The sequence below is a fragment of the Eschrichtius robustus genome, chromosome 6 (genome assembly GCF_028021215.1).
Source record: "Eschrichtius robustus isolate mEscRob2 chromosome 6, mEscRob2.pri, whole genome shotgun sequence".
Classification (NCBI taxonomy): domain Eukaryota; kingdom Metazoa; phylum Chordata; class Mammalia; order Artiodactyla; family Eschrichtiidae; genus Eschrichtius; species Eschrichtius robustus.
The window spans coordinates 50,043,261-50,062,399 of record NC_090829.1 but is presented as its reverse complement, the minus strand read 5'-3'; the positions used below and the strand labels follow the sequence as shown (position 1 = coordinate 50,062,399).

At 36.5% G+C, this 19,139-nt stretch overlaps 1 protein-coding gene across 2 annotated transcripts in view; it reads right to left on the bottom strand.

Moving 5' to 3' along the window:
- Positions 1-19,036, bottom strand: part of SEC62 (SEC62 homolog, preprotein translocation factor) — a 28,865-nt gene extending 9,829 nt beyond the window's left edge. For both annotated transcript variants that reach the window (XM_068546226.1, XM_068546227.1), the window contains exons 1-5: positions 18,963-19,036; positions 10,072-10,180; positions 8,922-9,027; positions 3,006-3,210; positions 2,668-2,760 (exon numbers count right to left, since the gene is read on the bottom strand). In XM_068546226.1, the coding sequence (XP_068402327.1) occupies positions 2,668-2,760; positions 3,006-3,210; positions 8,922-9,027; positions 10,072-10,180; positions 18,963-18,998 (549 nt within the window). In that variant the 5' untranslated portion in view covers positions 18,999-19,036. The remainder of the gene's footprint in view (positions 1-2,667; positions 2,761-3,005; positions 3,211-8,921; positions 9,028-10,071; positions 10,181-18,962) is intronic.
- Positions 19,037-19,139: the final 103 nt, after the last annotated feature.

The window sequence follows — 19,139 nt, the reverse complement described above, 5'->3', positions numbered from 1 at the left end:
TAAAAACTATAAATTACCTAACGCAGTTAAGTACATTTCTATGTACCTGCATGCTTTTAACAGTTTACTCCTGTGTGCAAACCATTACTTAACCATTACTTATTCAACCTAAAGACCAGCAATTGTACAGCCTTTTTGCCCCTAATGTAATGATGTATACTGGCATGAGTAGAGTAGAACCAACCAGTCTAAGAGCACAGTTATGATAGATTCCAGTCAGGCCCTATTAAAGATCCAGCAGCTCTCAATTCCACCCAACTGATGAGAAGCAAAGAACCATTATTAAAGATCTCGCTCAGTGAACATAAAGATTCTATGACTCCCTGCAATAATTTCATTGTCAGCTCCCCACGGAGGGTCTGTAGCCGCAAAGCTGGGAACCACTGCTTTAAAGCTTACTTTATAAAACAGAAATTTACTTCATTTAGAATAATCAGAACTCTGTTCATCATCCATAAAACTCTTAGTTTTATCTCTTAGTTTCTATAAATAACAGTACTCTTCCATTTCCTGGTTCTATTTTGACTAGCACTCTTGGTTACTGCTTTTTGATTTGCTTCTATTTCTAACATTCCTCTTTTTTAATGCTGCACATTTATCCTGGAAATCGGATCCACAGACATCACTTCTGCCATTTAGCATTCTAAAGTAACAAGTTTTTAAAGACGTTTCCCATCTTTAAAAGTTTCAAAGCCTGCTTCTTTCTGCAGAATAAAATCTTAGCCTTTTTGGGAATGCAAGCACCCATGCTTTTGCTCAGGAAAAAGCTTCCTTTGTCTAACAGACCTATAACTCCTTTGCAGTGTACCTGGCAATCTACCAGTCATCCTTCAAGGCTCAGGTCAAGTGTCCAGAATCTCCAGACCCTCCTTATCCTCTCTTGATTAAATTACCTATCCCTAATTGGTATTCTCCCATCATAATACTCACCATGCTGTAATATAGTACAGGCATGTACTATATTATACTGTACTATATAATATATACAGTGTACCTCAGAGGTATTTCCAGTTCAGCTCCAGATCACCGCAATAATGCATTTTTTGGGGGGTTTCCCAGTGCATGTAAAAGTTATGTTTACACTATACTATAGTCTATTAAGTGTGCAATAGCATTATGTCTAAGAAAACAATGTACATACCCTAAGTAAAAAATACTTTATTGCTAAAAAATGCTAACCATCACCTGAGCCTTTGGTGAGTCTTAATTTTTTTGCTAGAGGAGGGTTTGAAATATTGTGAAAAATACTAAAACGGGACAGACACAAAGTGATCAAATGCTGTTGGAAAAACAGAGCTGATAGACTTAATGCAGGGTTGCTGTAAACCTTCAATTTGCTGAAAACAAAAAAACAAACAAAAAACTTTATCTCTGAAGCACAATAAAGAGAAGTACAATAAAATGAGGTATGCCCATACCATGTTTAAACGCTTGTATGCTTGCTAGACTGTAAGAGCTTCCAAGAAGATAATTTTATCCTATTTATCATGTTATTCCCAACACCTATAAAAACGACTTCGCATATAGCCAATGCTTGATGTTTAACTGAAGGTATCTGAGCTTTCACATTAAGAAAGACCTGTGGTCTTCTATTACATTGGTTCTTAAGCAGGGGTTCACATCAGAATCACCCAGGGATACATTATACAACACACACACACACATCCATACACACACTCACTTACTATAGATTCCACCCTAGAGATCCTCATGCAAGTATGCCTGGAATGAGCCTAGTGCACATGTTTTGTGAAAAGCCTTCCCAGATTTTCAAGCTCATAGCTCCAGGAAACACTGCTTTCTATTTATACTACTTTTGTATTAGGTATAGCAAGAAATTCACAACTCAATGGCCAGTATATAAGTAAATGTTTTTGTATTGGTTAAATGATTAAATTAAGTGGTCTTCACGGAAGGCTACAACCATACAAATAAGCCACTAAATAAATAAAAATGATCTCCTTGAGTAAAGCATCAAGTAATGTTGAAAATTTTAGACCCTTATAGTCGTGTGTCTAACTAGAAGAGGCAGAAACCTGTAGGTGTCCCTCCTTAACCATTGTACTTTTTTTCCTTTGATTCTAATGGAAATCTTATATTTTACTGGGCAAATGACCATCCAGTATAAAAAGCATATTTCTAAGACTTTACTGCAGGTAGGCATGACCATATGAGTAGGTTCTGGCCAATGGAATCCATGCAGAAATAAAATCGCCAGCTTCCTGGAAAGTATCCTTAAAAAGGAAGCATGTCTCTCATTCTCCTTCCCTCCTCTGGATGCAGATATAAGGCTGGCAGTCATTTTGCACCATGAGGTAATCTTTACTAACTGCCTCACACAGGCGGAAAAGTTCAGATCCACCATGGAGCTGTCGTATCTGCTTACCCTCCGATTTCATTAATGAGAGAGAAACAAGTATCTGTTTTGTTTTAAGCCACTGTTATTTCATGTTTCCTATCTATCATAGACAGCTGAACCCGATTCGGATTGATTTAAAAAATTTTTTATAAATCTAAATTCAGAGACATTCACTTTTAAAAAGTAGATTTTGTATCTACATGGTTAAATTTATCTAAATTACTTCTTTTCTTAGTGAAGGCATCAAAGATAATTCTAAAAACTCCTATGGAAAATTGGATTTCTACTTATAAGCTAGATACTCTCACCTCATTTCCATCCAGAAAAACTTGATCATCATGTGGCTCAAGCTTGAATTTTTTCTTAGTTTCCTTCTTTTTGGGAGTTCCAGGAGTTTCCTCCTATTAAAAAACAAGTTGAATAGAAGAAAACACATTTGCAAACAAGCAAAAAGCAATGTAACATCCGTACAGTCAAAGTTTCACTATATGAGACACAGAAATCAAAATTCTCAACCACGGTATTTGTAAGAACCCTAATGCGGTTTAAGTGGTTGTTGCGCAATATTTTAAAGTGCTGATACACCAGTAGTGCTAATGTGCAAGTAATAATTTTTTGATTTTTACTTAATTTTAGTTGAAATCACCTTTTTGGATTCTTCCTTTTCACCATCTTTCTTTTTTTCTTTTTCCTTTTTTGTCTTTTCATCCTTTAGATTTTCTTTCTTGCTCTTTTTATCTTCTTCTTTTCCACTTTCAGCTTTTCCTTTCTCTTTTTCTTTTTTTATGTCTTTCTCATACTTCATTTTCATTACTTTTAGTGCCCGATGAAAAAACTGTTTCTTTAAAAGCCTTTGAAAACAAAGATATGACATTACATTCCCTATACGTTATATAGATACAGACTAAAAAGCAAAAATATCAAGACCTGAATAAAATGAGCAAAGGAAGACATACACTGGCAACTCACAAGAGAAATTACAACTAGTAAGCCCACTGAAGAACAATCAAAAATGTCTAACTGAAAACCTGTGCAGCCAATTTGATTATATGAAAGTTGTCAACCTAATTTTCATTTTTTAACTGTATAATTTAATGAGATTATAGGTTTGGAATTATCCTTAAGTTTTTCTCTAGGTTCATTAGGAGTAATCAAGACTCTATTTAAAGTTAAGTCTCAAATTCAAGAGCAGACATAAGTGGTTTATAAATATATGGGGAAAATAAATATAACAGTTTAAGAAATGTTAGCAGATTAAAAATGTGCCCATGATCTGACTGATCCAAATCGTGTCTTCAGCTGTCCTTCTTGATGTATTTTTCTTCTCTCCATGTACTTCACTATTCAGCCTGTCACTACAATGAAATATCTCCAATTAACTAATGAATAATTAAATATGCTAAGGTGAGATTTCTGGACTCTGAAAACAACTCTTCACAGTATCAAGTTGAAAACTGTACAATATATGTAGCAAAACAACACCATGTGTTCCTTGCTTCACTAATTTCTCTCAATAAACTGATCTTTCTTCTATTTAGCAGGGGTTTTTTTTGTTTTTTTTTTTGTTTTAATATTCCTACTTCAGGGCATTTCCACTGGCTATTCCCTTTACCTAGAATGCTCCTCCCCCAAACAAGCATGTCCTTTTGGTCTACTTCCTCACTTCTTTCAAGTCTTCCCTCAAATGTTACCCTCTCTACTAAGCCTACCCTGTTTAAAATTATAAATCTATCACCCATCCTTCCTCCTGTTTCCTGTTATCCTATCCACAGCATTTATTCTTTTAGTTTCATATACAATTTATAACATGCTTGTTTGCCTCCTTCACTAGACTGTAAACTTCTTAAGAGTAATATCCTTGCTTTATTCACGTCTTTATCTGATGAATTTAGAAGCTCAGCTGACCCCAAATTAAGTCAACCTTGGCTGACTCAATCTTTTCTAATCCTACTCAAGAAACTGGTTTACCCTTACCTTTGTCATCTAAAAGCCATCTTTTCAAATCTTATGTTCCAGTTTCAGAGTTCCTGATTTCTTTATTCCTGCCTTGATAAAGTACAACTACCAAAACACAACTAGAAGCTAGGTCTCACTGCCACCATCTGTGCCTGTTAATGTTAACTATCCACCTTTCTATTCAATACCTTCACTGGTGCCTACTCCAGCACATCATACCACTTGCTAACTAGATGCCTCCTTCTTGCCTAAAGACCACTTATTTCTGATCATTATCTTGTGCCCACCTGTGTTTTGACCTGCTTGGCTGGGCTTCTTTCTGCTGCTCAATTAGGTCCACCCTATGAACATCTCCACAAAGCTAACTTCTAGGTCTCCTCATTTGGACTTTTACTTGTTCATAAGATCTATACAGCATATATAATTATGCCACTGTCTGAAACGCCCCCAAAGAATCCATCATTAATATCTGCTACACATATACATATATATATAAACAAGCAAAAATCTGAAATGAGACCCTTAATAATTAACTACTTATGAGTATAAAGTGAGACTTAAAGAGTAGTGGTGGGTATTTGAATATGAAGGGGGATCTTTAATTTTTACTCTACTTCAGAACTTCTTACAAAAATTTATAATGAAAATATTCTAATCTCTTTATTTTTGCACTTAGATGATTTCCAGATTTTCTATCAGGATCATTCATTACAACTTCACACATTACTGACCGCAGATGTATTAACACCACAGGCATTAGTTTCCGCAAAACCCCCCACCCCAGTCAATAATGTGTTAATATGAAAACAAAACTACATCTTATTCACTGTATGTTAATTGAAAACCAGCATTTCATACTACAGTTCATATTATAGCTCTCCATATATTAAGAGTACATGTGCACACACACAGATACTTGAGTATATAGTCTCAAATGGTAATATAATTATCCATGAGGCAACATTATTAGTAATTTGGATTTTCTTCATTTTCTTCATCATTTTCAAAATTTTCTCAAATTTACTTTAGTGAAAATAAATGTTCTTAATAAAATAAACAGTTAAAAAAAATAAACCACAGAACTTTAGGAGAAAAAAAAAATCCTTCCCTTGACCAGCAGATACAGAAGAGCACAGAATCAGCAGGAACACCTGCTTCTGTTACTCCTCCTGTACAGCTGCCCCAACCCCCTGAGAGAAAAGAAGACTATTAACCAATCAAATTGGTCTTGAGAAGTTCACATTCAGGTAGATGGGTTCAAATATCACCTCTACCACTTAACGAGCTATGTAGTATTGGGTAAGTTACTTAATTTTAGTGTATTTCTAAAATGGGGTATAAATGAGAAGCATGTAGATTGTTTAGTGCGGTGCCTGGCATGCATGTTCTCAATGTTAGCCATTACTACTGCTGTAGCAAAATCCTGAATTTCATTTAATATTGATAGTTATGGAAAACACAAACACATTTGGTTTTATAAATAGTTACATTATACCCTCATTCCATTCATTAATAAGTAGAATCATTCACTTATTCCTTGACAGTTCCTTAGAGAATGTCTACTTCAATTCATTCTATGCCTCAAAAAATGAGATGACATTTACTATTGCAATAAAATCAGTGCCTCCATTTATTTAGCTTTAAACACACTGTACAGTACAGATCATCTACATAAACTCTGACATTTTCACAGACTACTCATACTTTCCTATCTCAGTATGTTCTGTGCCCTCTGCCAGGATCAAATGTCCACTCTCCTATTGTTTGCTGGGTAATCACCTATTTCTGTTTCAAAATTTGATTAAAACATTTTCCCTGAGAGGCCATTCTTGAAGTTTCCCCATTTCTGTGTTTCTTACAGAACATACTGTATTGTAAGTAGTCACAAATCTTCTCTAACAGATGATAATATGTGCTTTGGAGGCAGGAACCAAGTCACAGTTATCTCTGTATTCCTGAGGCCTGGCCTATAATAGATATTTGATAAGTATTTCTAGAATAAATGAATGGATTAAAAGCAGCTTGTAAAAAGTTATTAAATTGCTTATTATTTTTCTTCACCTCTTAATTTTTTTTACCAGGTTTAATAAACGTTTATTAAATGCCAGACATATGTTTAGGACTTTCACTTATCTGACAATGGTGAATGCCCGCATTGTGCTAATTGCTGTGGAGTTACAATAAAGTATAAAACAGTCCTCCAATTGCCTTCAGATTTAGCGGGCAAGAAATTTAGAAAAACTAACACACATGCAACAATTCTATTTAAATAGTTAAGGACTAAACTGTATGCTATTACCTTTATAAATTCTGTAGAACATTAGATTAATGTGGGCTAGAGGATCTGGGGAATACTAAATGGTAGAGATGGAATTTGAGAGATATTTATATTGAGAGGCAGGCAGGATAGAGCAAGAACTGTTTGCGGAAAGTGGCAGGTTATTATCAAAGAAAGACCAGAGGAGAGAATGAGTATGGTATATGAATGAGAGTGAGAAGGACACTACTGGACTGGGGGGTTGGAGATGCAAAGTCACTAGGAGGGTTAGGATGATGCTAGATAAAAGGTTGAAGAGTCTGTACTTGAAATAGGCCATAAAGAGGCACATCCTACAGTTTCCTGTTTTCTTTTGTTTTTCCTTAGACTCCCTCAAGACCACTTCAGAAAATGAGACAGGACAACTGTCCCTTTGTGGTTTTGCCTGTAGTCAGGCAGGAACCCATGAGGGCTGGCCATCATGAGGTCACCATGGTTATTATTAGAAGTGGCTTTGAAAACTTTAGGTAGTTATGCTTCTCTATCTTAGTGCAAAAAGGACACAAAAAGCTTGATATGAATGGGAATAACATATACAACAGAAAGTGAGTGTATTGCTAGGACAATCTCTGTACTCAGGTTTTTTTGGCTTTTCATATAACGAAGTATCAAGTCTCCTAAAAGGCCAAGTGAAGTGTATTAATACTGGCTGCTCTCCTCAGAGACTTGGGCTCAGATTTAATATTCAAATAGTATTGACAGGTTAATCCTTCATCTTAATTTTTGCTTCATTAAATGCATCATCATTTTGGAGGAGATAGTATAGTGCAGTGGTTAAGAGCATGGACTATGAAGTCAGATTGTTGGATTTAGAATTCTGGCTCAGCACTTACTAGCTGTGTGACCTTGGGTAAGTGATTTAACTTCTCTGTTTCTGCATTTATAGCATCTTTTAATTTTTACACTATTATATAAAAAATAAAGTCTGTTTTGAGGCAGGCAGGGAAATTTGCACTTTGGAGTTCTAATACACAGATGGCTGTAAAGGAAAATACCGACTACACCACTGTTAGCTAATCCCTGCCCCGACAATGAAATTTCCATTGTTTCTGAAAGGTCCATTAGTGACTCTAGTTTACGGCAGCTAAGAATTTTTTTTTTGGCTGTGCAATGTGGCTTGTGGGATCTTAGTTCCCCGACCAGGGATCAAACCTGGGCCCGTGGCAGTGCAAGCGCGGAGTCTTAACCACTGGACTGCCAGGCAAGTCCCTGGCAGCTAAGAATTTTAAGAAATAGTTAATAATTCTTCAACTTTACAGCTTTAGAAACCAGGTTGTAAAATAGTGGTTTTTAAGAGGGGTCTCATGTGGCTGATACTTTAAATGCCATTAAGCAATATATTAGTAAATGCTATGTGCATCTCCCTGCTAAGCATATAAAATAATCTAAAATGTCAAATTCCCACCAATTATAAAATTTAGTGTCACAAAAACAAAATTTGATTTACTAACATCTTAATAAATATGTTTAAGTAGTAAATAAACCAAGGGAAAAATAAGAGGAAAAAAAACAAAAAACAAAAAACCCAGCATACTTCTTTCCAAGAGAAAAGTGATTTTCTTTTTGGCTGCGCCGTGCAGCATGTGGGATCTTAGTTCCCTGACCAGGGATCGAACCTGTGCTCCCTGCAGTGGAAGCGAGGAGTCCTAACCACTGGACCACCAGGGAATTCCCCAGAAAAGTGATTTTTTTGTACACCATTCACCATGAAAAGTTTTTTCCAAAGGAGAAGTACTTATTATAAAAAACATGGATATGTTACTGAACTGTCTATACTTCATCTTGGAATGAAGAAAAGACAGATGTTTCAGCTGCCTTGATTTCACAAGGAATATATTAGCAATCACAAACAAAATAGGGAAGGGTACCTGGCTAATGGCTCAGTAGGCACTGAAAAAACAAAACAAAACAGGGACAACGGGTCTATTAGGAATCCCTGACAAAGTTTTGGAAAAGATTCCCCAACTTTTGCTCTAGAAAAGAAAGAACTTTTTGTTCACGACAGGCACTGGTATATGATTTTTATTGCTGATCCTTCAGTTCAGTCAGCCTGGCAAATATACAAATGTAACAGAACACAAATAAATGTTATAAAAATATGATAGCCTAACACCAAATAAATGCATTTCCAGAGGTACTGAAGAAATCCAGATTACATGTAAAAGCTATACTTGAGCTATGCTGTAACAGCACTATACTTAATGATGAAATAGGGAAGGAGCTTCAGGACCATGGAGAATATTTTTAAATTACTATTCATATTATCCTTCACTAAGAAATAAAAACTACCTGTTGCAGTAGTCAACCACAGACTCCCTCGTTGTAAATAAAGCTTCCTCTCCTTTCTTGGCCTTCGCCCACTTTGAATCCAAAAGGCAATCCACTGCTTTTGAAGCTAAAGAAGAAATTTATTATTTTAAATTTAGTATACAGCAGAATTTGTGTCTATCTAAACAATATTCTATAAGGCAAATTTCAACATTCTGGCATTGGAAAATAAAACCAAGTTCAACAGAAAATTTAAGTCTGACATAATCATAACAAATAGTTCCTCAAAACCTCAATTTGTGAAACATACTGATTAAGCATCTTTCTTAAAGTAATGCTGTGAAATAAATGACATTCAAAAATATTAACTAAAGCAAGATAAATTAATGAGAAAATGTTCTTTAAAAAATTCAAAATAAATGTAAATAACACTCTTATCAAATAATCATAATATAGGATAAACAAACCAAAAATCTTCCTCTACCACAGTAACAGAAATTCTGTCACCAAGCTTTATTGTAACCCACCGAGGAATAAGCTCTGTGAAACGAACTACCGTCACTGGAAGAAGCTAAATATATGAGATGTGAAAAAAACAGCATGTCTATTTTTATAAACTTTTAAGGACTATCAAAATCATTAATCATAACACTGAAGAGAAGATAAATAAATTTCTTCCCAATAATGGTAATTCAACCTTAATTGATCAGACAGGCAAACTCAACAACTATTGATTTATAAGCTATGGGGCAATATTACAGATAATATTAGCTTATTATGAAGTTGTTTCGATTATGTGAAGAACAAACACTCCTAAGTTGGTTCTGACACACTTGTTTCACACTGAATTCTATGCCAGAGTTCTACAAAGAGTATCGTTAAGTACATGTACTATCTGAATAATAAGTGTTAGTACTGAAAATAAATGTTAGTACTGAAAATAAATCCTATTTTAAAAATTTCCAAGAAACGTTACTAAAAAGCACTTTCTTTTATTTTTATTGACATTTTCAATCATAAAAGGAAAGAACAGGATAATCAATTGTCATATGCTCATCACCTAGCTTCACCAATCATGCTTGGAGAGCATTTAAAAAATATCTACCTATCCCCAAATTAGGTATCTTCATAAGATATGTACACAAATATAATTTTATTGATGTAATCCTACCAATAAAATAATCAACCCGGTGACCCATCATATTGGTGGACTTTGTTGGACAGTTGAATCGAAGAAACTTGGCTACAGCCTTCTCTTCTTTAGATGGTTCACCAACTTCCTGCAAAGTAAGAATATTAATTTAACGTAATCATTTACTTGTGACATTGATACACTGAAGAATAATTTACAGATCTCTTCTGAAAATCTTTTTAAGTTTACTACAGGCCTTTCTTTCAAGCTTTTTCTGGAGCAGACCTGGTAATGTATACAGAAGACAGAATGGAGATTTTTAAAATCACGTTTTTCAAATACAAGTTGATAGGGCCCAAACCTGTCTGCCTCTTGGCCTCAGCTACAAGGCATTTATTTTCAGTTGTTTTTCCAGTATGGTAATCATTTTGTACCAGTTCACCTTCACTCTTGCCTGGTCTCTTTTTATTTTTTTTAAAAAATTTTTATTGATTTGTTTTTGTTGTTGTTTGTTTCTAGCTTTTTTTAAAAAAATTATTTATTTATTTCTGGCTGTGTTGGGTCTTCGTTTCTGTGCGAGGGCTTTCTCCAGTTGCGGCGAGTGGGGGCCACTCTTCATCGCGGTGCGCGGGCCTCTCACTATCGTGGCCTCTTGTTGCGGAGCACAGGCTCCAGAGGCGCAGGCTCAGCAGTTGTGGCGCACGGGCTTAGTTGCTCCGCGGCATGCGGGATCTTCCCAGACCAGGGCTCGAACCCGTGTCCCCTGCATCGGCAGGCAGATTCTCAACCACTGCGCCACCAGGGAAGCCCACCTGGTCTCTTTTTAAAAGCCGCAAGGCAATAATTCAAAACTTTAAGAGGTTGTCAATAGTGAGTGCCCAAATGTCAAAGTAAGTAGAAACAGGTGCCATAAATAAATGTTAAATAACAGCCAAAGCCATGTACCTTGAACAATGGACAACAGATTGCAGGAGGAGTTCTCAAATTAACCAAAGACAGCTGTCCCAGTGTGGTCCCAGATACAAACTACTATCAGAGATGCTGAAGATTTGTATTCCCTTCCCTTTCCCCTGTGGTTACAGATTCTAGATACTGTCAGGGAATCTTTTCTCACCTTGCCTTTCTTCTTTTCTTTCTGAACGGGGTAGAGCAAAAATAAAAATGCAATAGACAAATAAATTACAATCTCATTTAAGAACTGATTAATGGAAGGGCACAAAGAGTTTTGGAAAGGCTGCTTTGATCCTTCCTTGTTTTCTTTTTTCCATTCCCTCCTCCAAACTTTCTACCACCTTCATTGTTTATCATTCCCCATCTTGCTTTTATTTCCTTACATTCTAAACTTATGTTCCTGTATACTTATTCTCCCCACTCATATACTGAAGAAAATGAGGTCAGTCTATGTTTGCATATATCTTTTATATATATACTTTTAGTTGTCTTATTGCTGTAAGCTCTCGTAATAAAAGTACTATCTTTAATTACATGTTTAAGCACAGTACATAGAGCACTCAAGCAATATTTCTAGCAATATACAATTTAAATGTGAATGATTTCAGGAAGGTCTATTTCTTAAGATGAATAAAGTGCCAAATAATAGTAAAGAATTATCTGCCAAGAATCTAGTCTGCTGAGAAAAATTAATGCTGAAGACAGTTATGTTTTAGGCAAGACATTCTAATAACACAAAACAGGAAAAATAAACTCTCTAAATCATCTATCTTTACGTCAGTTTTCCCACAAATTTCAAGTTAGTTTGCATTCAGTTATGTTTGTTGAAAATAAGGGACAACTAACAAATCAAAGTTTCAGCTTTAATTTTATTCTGAAGAGGAGTAATTTGTGAGATGAAGTGAAAATCTGTGTCGTGGTTGCTGGGTCACCTGGCAGCTACTTCTCGTATTTCCTTCTTTGCACTTCCCAACTTCTCTACTTCCAACAGCCAATTAACAATGCATGATTCTTGTACTCTCTTACTACCCCATTTGTGGGTTACTATTTGTGACAATAAAAATTAAAAGCCTGCACAACATTGTATATCAACTATACTCCAATATGCAATAAAAATTTTAAAAAAGAAAAAAAAAAGCCCAAACCATTCAATCCAATGAAGACTATAGTAAAAACCAAATATTTATGTGAATAAAAAAGCTTTAGTTTTATATATAAAAACACATATCACAAAAAAATAGAATCTTAAAAAACTGTAAATTCAAAATTTAACACTCCAAGTTCAGTAACATCTACAATGTTCATAATTATTTAATCTGGGTCCTAGTCACAAAATATAGTTTCTGACAAACTAAAAAGTAAAAATTCTATATTTCAGTTTTTGAAATCACACTAAAATTATTAACATATATGTTAGTATACGTTAAACAATAGCATTTAATTATGTCTGTGTAACGCACTGCATTTCTAGGAGCCTTATCTATTAGTAAATAATATCCTATATATTCACGTACAGCCAAAAAAGTAGTACTATATAAATAGTTGGAAATAATGAGATACTATAATTGGCTTTATAGAAACCAATTCTATTTTATAATCACACCCATATATGTTCAATTTTTCCCTCAGTTGATACAACTGTTGCCAATTTAAAGATTTATCCAATTAACTGATAACTTGTTACTGGGATATGCTTGATTAAAAATGGTATGTGGGGGAGAAGTCTCAATAAACATAAATTGTTCAAATACATACTTACTGAGTGTTTACCCTATAATAACTTTGGGTGCTACCTTTAATACCAAAAATTTGTTAAGGCATGATACCTACACCGTTACAACCTTCCAAAACAACAACTGTTATTTTCCAAAATGAGTGGTAGAAAAAATATTTTAGGAGTACAAAAGGAGTGAGATTATCAATGTGGATGAGAATAGCTATGAAAGACCTCTTGGAAGAGGGACCTGGATTTTGAAAGATGAACAAATTTGGGATAAGCTGAATGAATAGCATAAAAATACTGTGGCTAAAAGAGCATAAAATTTGGCTCTAGTAGAGACAAGTTAAGAAGAATTGTGAGGTTAAGTATGTATAATAGGGCTAAACAGTATTCAAGGCAGTCTAAGAAATTTCAAATTTACTCCTTAAGTCACAGAAACTAGTTTTTGAATAGAAGGAGGACATAATGAGAAAAAAAAATGACTTAAACACTATTTTGGAGCCTGTATGTAGAATGAACTGGGGGAAAAAAGCACAAGGCAGGGAAACTACTTAGTATTCAAGTAAGATGTGATGTGATACTAGACTAGGAATGGGAAGGATTTTGACGTTTGAAACATTTCAAATGTAGAACAGATAGGACTCAATGATAAAAGATGAATGAAATGGCTTAGTAAAAGATGTTAGATTTCTAATTTGATCAACTGAAAGGACAGTTTTTCAATTAACAGAAATTTGGGAGGAAGGTGATTCTGGGGGAAAAACAATCACATCAACTTTAGGCATGACAAGTCTACACTCATACTAACACTCAAACAACTTACTGAACACAGGCATACAGGTACTAATCTACTGATTGTTGATAAGAGGCATCAGACGTAAAATCTATTAGAATACCCAAGAAACTGAAAAGTCAGTTCTATTATGATATAATACGGAATCTGATAATACATGAATCCACATCTTAAAATCTCATTTTAACAATTAACTTCAAGTTCACCAAACTCTTTTCCACAACTGCAAAAACAGACTCAAGTATTCTATTTGCATTCCCTTCCCCTCCTTGGTAAAGGCACTACAAAGCAAGAATGAAGAGAACAGACCCACAAAACATGGACTTGGATAATCTCTCCCAACCAGACACAGAGTTACTTATTCATTGATACTTTCTTAAAGTATCAGTTAACTTCCCTTAAACATCTGACTAGAAAAGTAGTGAATTCCATCAACATATTGGTACAACAGAACTGATTCCTTCCTTGCTCCTCCTTCAAGTTCAAATCCTTAAAAAGTTTCTATTATCCTCTGTGAAATATTATGAAATATTCATTATACCACATATAAGTCATACATACTGTAGACTGCCTCTAACAGTACAGGATTTGTGCCCTCTGCTGGGGCTTTAAAGCCAGAAAGAAAGATTGCTACAGAAGAGCACCAAGAGAATATGACCTGGGGAAGCTAGTAATATAGAAGAGCCTGCCAAGGAATCTTCATTCTCACTGCTCCCCTGCTGCAGGCTAAAACAGTCTTATCCTCTTCCTGTTTATACATTAGACTATAGTACCTCCCCTCTTTGTTCCCTTTTGATGTGAAGAAATCTTCAGAATATTTTCCTAACTTTTCTAGAAACCTTCTGACAAAAAGTGAAGGCCTTTTGCGAATAGCATCACCCACTAATAAAGAGAAACCAGCTCATCAAGCCTTGAATAAAGAGAACTTTGTAGCTCAATGAATGAGCTCAAATGTCTTAGAATGAGGAAGCAAAGAACCAGTACGTTTTGAGGCTGGACTGCCAACCGAAACACCAAGATGCCGGGTGTTGCAACTCTTAATCCAAAATTACAAAAATTGAAAGTTTGGGTAGAACATTCTTTTTAAATTATTTAACAAATACTATTTTTATTTTAGAATACTTCAACACTCAAATACTACAATGAAACTGGGGTTACCATTTCTAACTATATATTATTTTTGGTACTTAAGATAATCTTTTTGAGAATAAAAAATATTAGATCAAGAGTCAGTAAGCCATGGACTTCAATCTTACAGAATTTTTGACTTAGAATTTTTTTCCCCATCCTCCCACCCCCAAAAACAACTAGAATTTTTAAAAACTGCTATATTCAATAGAAATAAGCTTAGGTAATAAATAAGCTTGTTGAATGAATTGAGCAAAAGAAAAAGATTAGTTCACCAACTGTCAATTTGTATCTTTATACAAACAGTATAAAATATTTGTGAAAATGCAAATAGGTTAACAGGTTAAAATCTGAAAGCTGGAGATCTTAGATAAATCATTTGCTTAAAGTCACACAGTATGTTACTCATAGAGCTTTACAAGAGTCTCTGTATCTTGTCTTGGGCAATGCCCTTCTAAAATCCCCCACCCCCTGCCATTGTAAGCCCTTCATTAAGCCTCTGGGGGGAGTTTTCACTTAGGACTGGCTTCCTGGGTTCCATCTCTTTCCTTCAGAAAGTCCCAGAGTCAGAGCGCATAATCCTAAACTTTCCCTTTTCTGAAATTAAGCATATTGGTTCGTAATATGTCAGGGTTTTACTGACAGGGAGACAGATGGGTGCAACAAAGTTAATTGAGATGCAGGTATTATAAAATTTCTAGGAATGAATAAGCCATTTCAATGTCCCAAAACTCAACTAGATACCTTACACGTAAGCAGAATACTAAATGGGATGAGTCTCTTTAGCAGGGACAAGTCTCGTTAAGTCTTTGTTGTACAATTTAATATAAAGATTGCAAGATTAAAGTATGTCAAAACAATTTATTTTTATTTTTTATTTTATCAATGGTGCGGTGGAATGAACATTCAACTGGAATTAGAAGACTTGGTCTAAATCTGGTTTTACTATCTTGATGAGTGACCCTGGGTCAAGCCACATAACCTCACTGAACCTCAGTGTATCTGTAAAATGATGTTAATGGTTTAGATCAATATGTTTTATACCTAGTAATACTTTTAGATCTAGGTCCTAAAAGTAGCTTAAGGATGAGGAATAATGGTAGTGAAGTAGTGGGGTACTGAGGTGATAGGGCTTTGGGCCCACCCCTCTGCTTTTACATAAGAGCTGCATTTGTGCAAAAGGATTCCAAAAACCCCTACTATTTGAAAATCGTTTTCAACTCTAAAATTTTATGGTACTAGGATTCTCAATTAACCCTTCTAGTAAGCAGCACTTTGTTAACCTATAAGCACTGATTTTAATGTTCTTAAAAACTTACATAATTGCATTTCTTAGAAAACTTACAATTATTTACTTTCAAATGTTTTATTAATTTGAATTGAGATCACTCTCACTTGAGAATCTCAATCATGAAAACTTCGCAATATAACGTCAGTGAACACGTAGCTCACTTTTGGTTTTCAGTGACCAGTAAAGTGAACCCAAGAAGGAAATGTGACAAAATAGTCTTCTTGCTTCCAACTTTGATGGAATACCAGAATCTAAAATTAGGCTACATTAGAAAAAGCATACAGGGCTTCCCTGGTGGCGCAGTGGTTAAGAATCCGCCTGCCGATGCAGGGGACATGGTTCGAGCCCTGGTCCGGGAAGATTCCACATGCCGCAGAGCAACTAAGCCCGCGTGCCACAACTACTGAGCCTGTGAGCCACAACTACTGAAGCCTGCATACCTAGAGCCCATGCTCCGCAACGAGAAGCCACCACAATGAGAAGCCCGCGCACCACAATGAAGAGTAGCCCCCGCTCACCGCTAGAGAAAGCCCGCGCGCAGCAACGAAGACCCAACATAGCCAAAAATAAATAAAATAAATTAAAAAAAAAAAAAGAAAAAGCATACAAATTAACTACTTTTTAAAACCCTGAACTTGTTTGTTTGTATCAATCATTTCCCCCAATATACAAATTACAATTCAAGGTCAGTAAATCTACTAAACATAAAAATCTTTTCTAAACATGAAACATCAAGTAGCAACAGGAAACTGAGTTAATATTACAGATCTTTTTGCCCAGAGTCTCACAATAGAATTTTTTCTGTAACTTCAACTCTGAACTTGGTCATTATGTTTGATCTTTTTGTCTAAAGTAATGCCAATATCATAGAGTTTCTGATTCTCTGGAGGGAAAAAAAACCAAGGAGTTTTATAAGATATTGTACACTTTTATTAATTTGTTGACACTGCACAGTAGTAGTCCAGGTAGCACTCCCAAGATCTCCACAACATTTTACATAGCACAGCTATGTAGAGAACTTGGAGGAGGTGAAAAATGTTATTTATTTTCACTTAGCAGTATAGCAACTTGATTTTTAACAATCAGATCCTCACACACTTATCTAATCCTCAACTAAACAACAGTAAGTAAATAGCCATTCTTTACGGAACTCACAACTCAAAGGTTTATTTACTGAATAGATAACTGTTAATCTTTCTTCAGCATATCAGAGTGCTTAACAAAAACCAAAACAAATTATCCTAAAGCCTTCATCCTTGGGGAAGGGGAAAAAGGAGTTATGTGCTAAGCACTCTTTTAATAGCTTTTATAACCTTTAATAACAAGTCACCCACGCACCTATTTTTTCCACAACAACCCAATGAGGATATTTAAGGTAAATATTCCTTCTTATGGATTTGGAAATAGAGGAAAAAAGTTAAGTAACTTGACCAAAGTTACACGGCCAATAATTATTGACACTGGGGTACAAACAGGCACAAGTTTTAGCTCCCAGTCACTACCACTACTATACAGGTTTTTGAATCTATCTTTCTGCTTAATATGAGATCACAATTGAAATAGAGCAGCTACTCAAAGTGAATTAGGATCACCTTTACAACAATATTAAAGAACAGTTGAAACTGTAAAAACAATGTTTATTTAAGGCCATAAAATGTACCATGTGTGTAAATGTAAGTCCAGTAAGTCCTAATTTGACAACTTCAATACAAATTCTAATAAAAGTATATTTTGTATCCATACCTGACCAATAACACTAAATTCTGAAAGACTAGAAATAGTATAATTAGAAACTTCTTCCATAATAACCTTAAGCCTTGGTTTTATGACCTGTCTGAACTTGGGGGGCAATTGTCTCTGGTCCCCTTCTGCACTCTTTTTGAAACTACTTTCTTATTTCTGCCTAATTCTAAAATTCCAAATTTACTGATCACCGGCATCGGTTTTTTCCCTAGTACTTCAAAGTTTTCAGGAGAATTAACTCGCATAGCTCAAATCACCTGTGGTGTCAGTCAGTTAAGTGATAAAAATGGGGGAAAAAAACATTAGAAAGTCATCTAAGCAATGAAATAGTAAGGAACAGAAAGACAATGACGAGTGTAACAATTTGTGATTAGTATATTAACAGTTTACAACACGCCATCAATTTATGACGACATATGAAGGTTTCTAGGCACAGGAACTAATAAGGAGACAACAAAACATCCTGAGTCTAAGATGTTCCCCATATTTAATCCTCTCGGCAAAGAGCAAGAACAACAGGGGGGAAATTGCAAGGAAGAAATACACAGATGACATGCATGTGGAATGAGGGAGGGATGCTATGTAGGTTATGAGGATGACACACTGGCATGTGAAAGGTTTCTGGGCGGGACCCGCTCGTTGCAGTACCAAGGGAGTTTTGTTTATTTACACTGTGTCGCTGAAAGAAAGCCGGAAAGCTTCAGTTGGACGCTTAAGTTAATAACTGTGAGGAGAAAGGAGGCTGCACGCAAACGAACATCTGGATACGCAGATCGCCGCCTGGGCCCCTGGGGCAGCTGACCAAACCCCGATCACTCCCCCCTCTTACGGTCCTTCAATCTGCGCACAAAGAACGGGCAGCTTTAGGTCAGTCCTCCGCCTCCTTCTACCCTAATTATCGCGGCCTTAATTTCGGGACAGCTAAGGCGAAAGGATGGCGTGGAGAAGGGAGGGGAGGAGGCCGGGGAGGGTCGGTGTCTGCGTTCGGAGGACGCGGACCTCCCAGCACAGGCCCAGGCCGGCAACGCCGCCGCCGCCGCCGCCACCGCCGCCACCGCCACCGCCACCCTGGGCTGGCGGCCACTCCTCCCGCCTTCCGCCGCTGCCCCAGCACCTCCGCCTCAGTCTCCGCCGTCGCCAACACCGCCCTTCCTCAGGCCCCTCACAACGACTCAGCCCGCAACCGGCGACCTCGCGGGGGAACCCCACCCCACCTCGTCCTCGATTTCGCCCGCCCTTCCCGGGAGCTTTCCCTGCGTCTTCCACTTCCGAGAGTCCCCTATCCCAGGACTCGGCTTTGCTACCTGAATCCGCTTCTTGTGTCGCCTGCGTTCCGCCATGTTGGCCGCTCCGCCCGGTTCCCTCTGACGTGGAGGTAGGCGGGGGCAGTGGAAATATCGCGAGAGCGCGCCGCGGGGCTGTTATGTAACCTACCGGCTAGCGCCGGAGCGGGGAGGCTGGCAAGAGGCCGGTACGAGGAG